The following is a 2647-nucleotide window of genomic DNA, read 5'->3' as shown; positions in this document are numbered from 1 at the left end:
GAGAGATAGTATAGAGGTTAAAACACTTGGCTGGTATACCACTGACCTAATTCAATCCCTCTCACCACATATACTCCTTCAAGTCCTGCCTGGAGTGATCACTTTGCACAGAGCCAAGAGTAAGCCCTGAATATCTCCAGGAGTAATCCCTGAGTGCAGAGCCAAGAATAAGCCCTGGGTATCTCTGAATATGGCACCACCACCTTCCTAAAGTAAACAAAAACCAAAAGAAAACAACAAATGGAAAACGAGGACCAGTAATGAACTCACCACTGAGATCAAGCTTTAGACATTCTTTGGAGAAAAAACCCAATTCTTCTTCACAAATAGTGCTGTGCATTACTGAGAGCACCTTGATAATAAGGTTGCTATTTTACATAGAAATAGTAAAAATTAAAAATTTTATATAGTGGGCTCCAAAACCATTTGAACACCAAAGCTGGGTTCCTGGTGGCCTGAGGCTTTCTGAGGGTTCCTAGATTAGAATGGGTTGTTTGGTTGACATATCCTGAGAGATACATGTTGCTTCTAAAGTCCTTATTTAGAATTGGAATAATCAAGTGGGATTGTCAGGTACTCCTTTTGTGTTTGTGTGTCTAGGGCGGGGCTCAGGGTGCAGGGACATAAGAAGGTGGATACCAATTGCCCTCCCCACTCCCTGCCCCACCTCCGCTCAAGCCTTAGCAGAGACGAATGCTGTTCATACAGCCTAAAAAACATTTTCACCATTGTTTATGCAATTACTTTTATTTTTTAAAGATTAAGTTCAGATGGAAAATCCCAAAGACCCTCACTGTTTACTTAAAAGAGGAAAGAAAGTCTCATCTGGCTTTTATCAACTAGACTTAAAAGTTCGTATTGATGTCAGTTCATTACCAGATGAGATTGGCCAAGATGTTTTACATTGGCATTGTTACGCTGACTTCCTGGTAGAGGTCAGGTATCACACCCGCTGGAGAATTGATCATGTGCACAGTGTTTTTGTTGAAAAGCTTGAATTCATAATGGATGAGCTGCTCCCAAAAGCCATTGTTGGGTCGGATGATGGGGCGGCAGGCTTTGGTCCAAGTGTGTGCTTCTAGTAGCGTCATAGAATGGTACTTCATAAGGTAAGCCAAGCAGAGAGTAGCTGATCGGCTCACTCCAGCCGCGCAATGCATCAGTGTCCGACCCTGTTTCATTTCAACGAGGTGGATATGATCAGCAATGGGGTCAAAATATTCGTAGAGGGGCGAGGTGGGAGAGTCGGAAATTGGTACCTGTACATACTGGATGTCCTCAAAGATGATATTGGACACTTCCAGGGTAACGTTAATCACCGTGGTGATGTTGTTAGTGTCTAGAGTCAGTTTACTGTTGGCAGCCACACCGTTACTGATGTAGAGACTGTTGGTTATTTGGGAAAGGTCGTACAGTGGAGACGGTCTGAGAGATGAATCTGCATAGGATGTTGTGGGTGTGGTCATGAAAGCGGCTGGTCAGTGGTTGGTCTCCCTGGGGCAGTTGTATTTACCACTCGAGCAGAGAGTTCAGATAGCAGCCGCAGCTGCAACGCCTCCGGTTGAGGGTCTGTGGGACTGAAGGTCAGTTACTGTGACCAATCTCCCCTAGCTCCCTTACATCACAATCTCCGTTGCCAGGTGAAATTTCCATGGCAATGACCAGGCCAGGAACAGAAACCTCTGTTTCTGAGCGACTCTGGATCTCTTTGTGCTTGGTTTTTATTTTTATTTTATTTATTTATTTTGGCTTTGGAGTCACACCAGGCCATGCTCAGGGCTTATTCCAGGCTTTGTATTCAGGATCACTCCTGCGGATTTGGGGTCCACATGGGCTGTGAAAGATCAAATTGGGTCAGTCTTGTGGAAGGCAGGTGCCCTACATATTGTACATACTGCACATACATAATGTACACACTGTACATACTCTGGCCCTTAATTTTGTTGTTGTTGTGAAATACAATTATTTTTACTTAGAGATATCTACTTCAGAAATATGAGGAGAGAAAACAGGGTTGGGTGAGAGGGTGAGGTGGGGAGGAGACAGAAACAGTTAAAGAGAGAATTTGGGCTTTGCAGAGGTAGCGTTTGGGGGAGGCAATATACATCTCAGATGGAGAATCTGGCTGGCAGTCAGATAAAAAGGAGCCTGCCAGGAGTGATTCCTAAGGTCAGAGCCAGGAGTAAGCCATGAGCTTAGTGTGGAGGCTAAACAAACAAAAAAAGTCACTCAGGTTCTAGGTGGAGAATGAATTCCTCTTTACCTTTTCACTACTTCATAGTCCTTTCTTTTGTAATTTTCTTTTGTAAACCTTAAGCCTTATTTAAGATGTTTTCAGTTTTGTTACAAAATTTTGTGTCTCATTTATCCAACCACACAGATACACACTAGGAATACCATTTTATTGGAGGATCTACACTTCTGCAAGCAGGGGATAGAATATTTAACTTGAGGAACATCATTTGACTCATGATCCTCTAATCTCTCTAAAACTGCAGTGAGATATGGGTCTGGCTGGGCTTACCTGCTGGCCTGATATATGATATCTTCTGGTGATTGTAGCTATAGAATTCTGCTGCTTACTAATTCATTAGGTCTGATAATAAGGGAAGAAGCATTGCAAATTGACCTAAAGCCTTTTATTTAT

The 2647-nt window shown here is 43.0% G+C and overlaps 1 protein-coding gene across 1 annotated transcript; it reads right to left on the bottom strand.

Moving 5' to 3' along the window:
- Positions 1-899: 899 nt before the first annotated feature.
- DUSP21 (dual specificity phosphatase 21) lies at positions 900-1466 on the bottom strand. Its single transcript, XM_049767364.1, has one exon. The coding sequence runs from the start codon at positions 1464-1466 to the stop codon at positions 900-902; it is 567 nt and encodes a 188-aa protein (XP_049623321.1).
- Between the last annotated feature and the right edge of the window lie 1181 nt (positions 1467-2647).

Source organism: Suncus etruscus, chromosome X (assembly GCF_024139225.1).
Source record: "Suncus etruscus isolate mSunEtr1 chromosome X, mSunEtr1.pri.cur, whole genome shotgun sequence".
Classification (NCBI taxonomy): domain Eukaryota; kingdom Metazoa; phylum Chordata; class Mammalia; order Eulipotyphla; family Soricidae; genus Suncus; species Suncus etruscus.
This window is presented reverse-complemented; position numbering and strand designations above follow the sequence as displayed.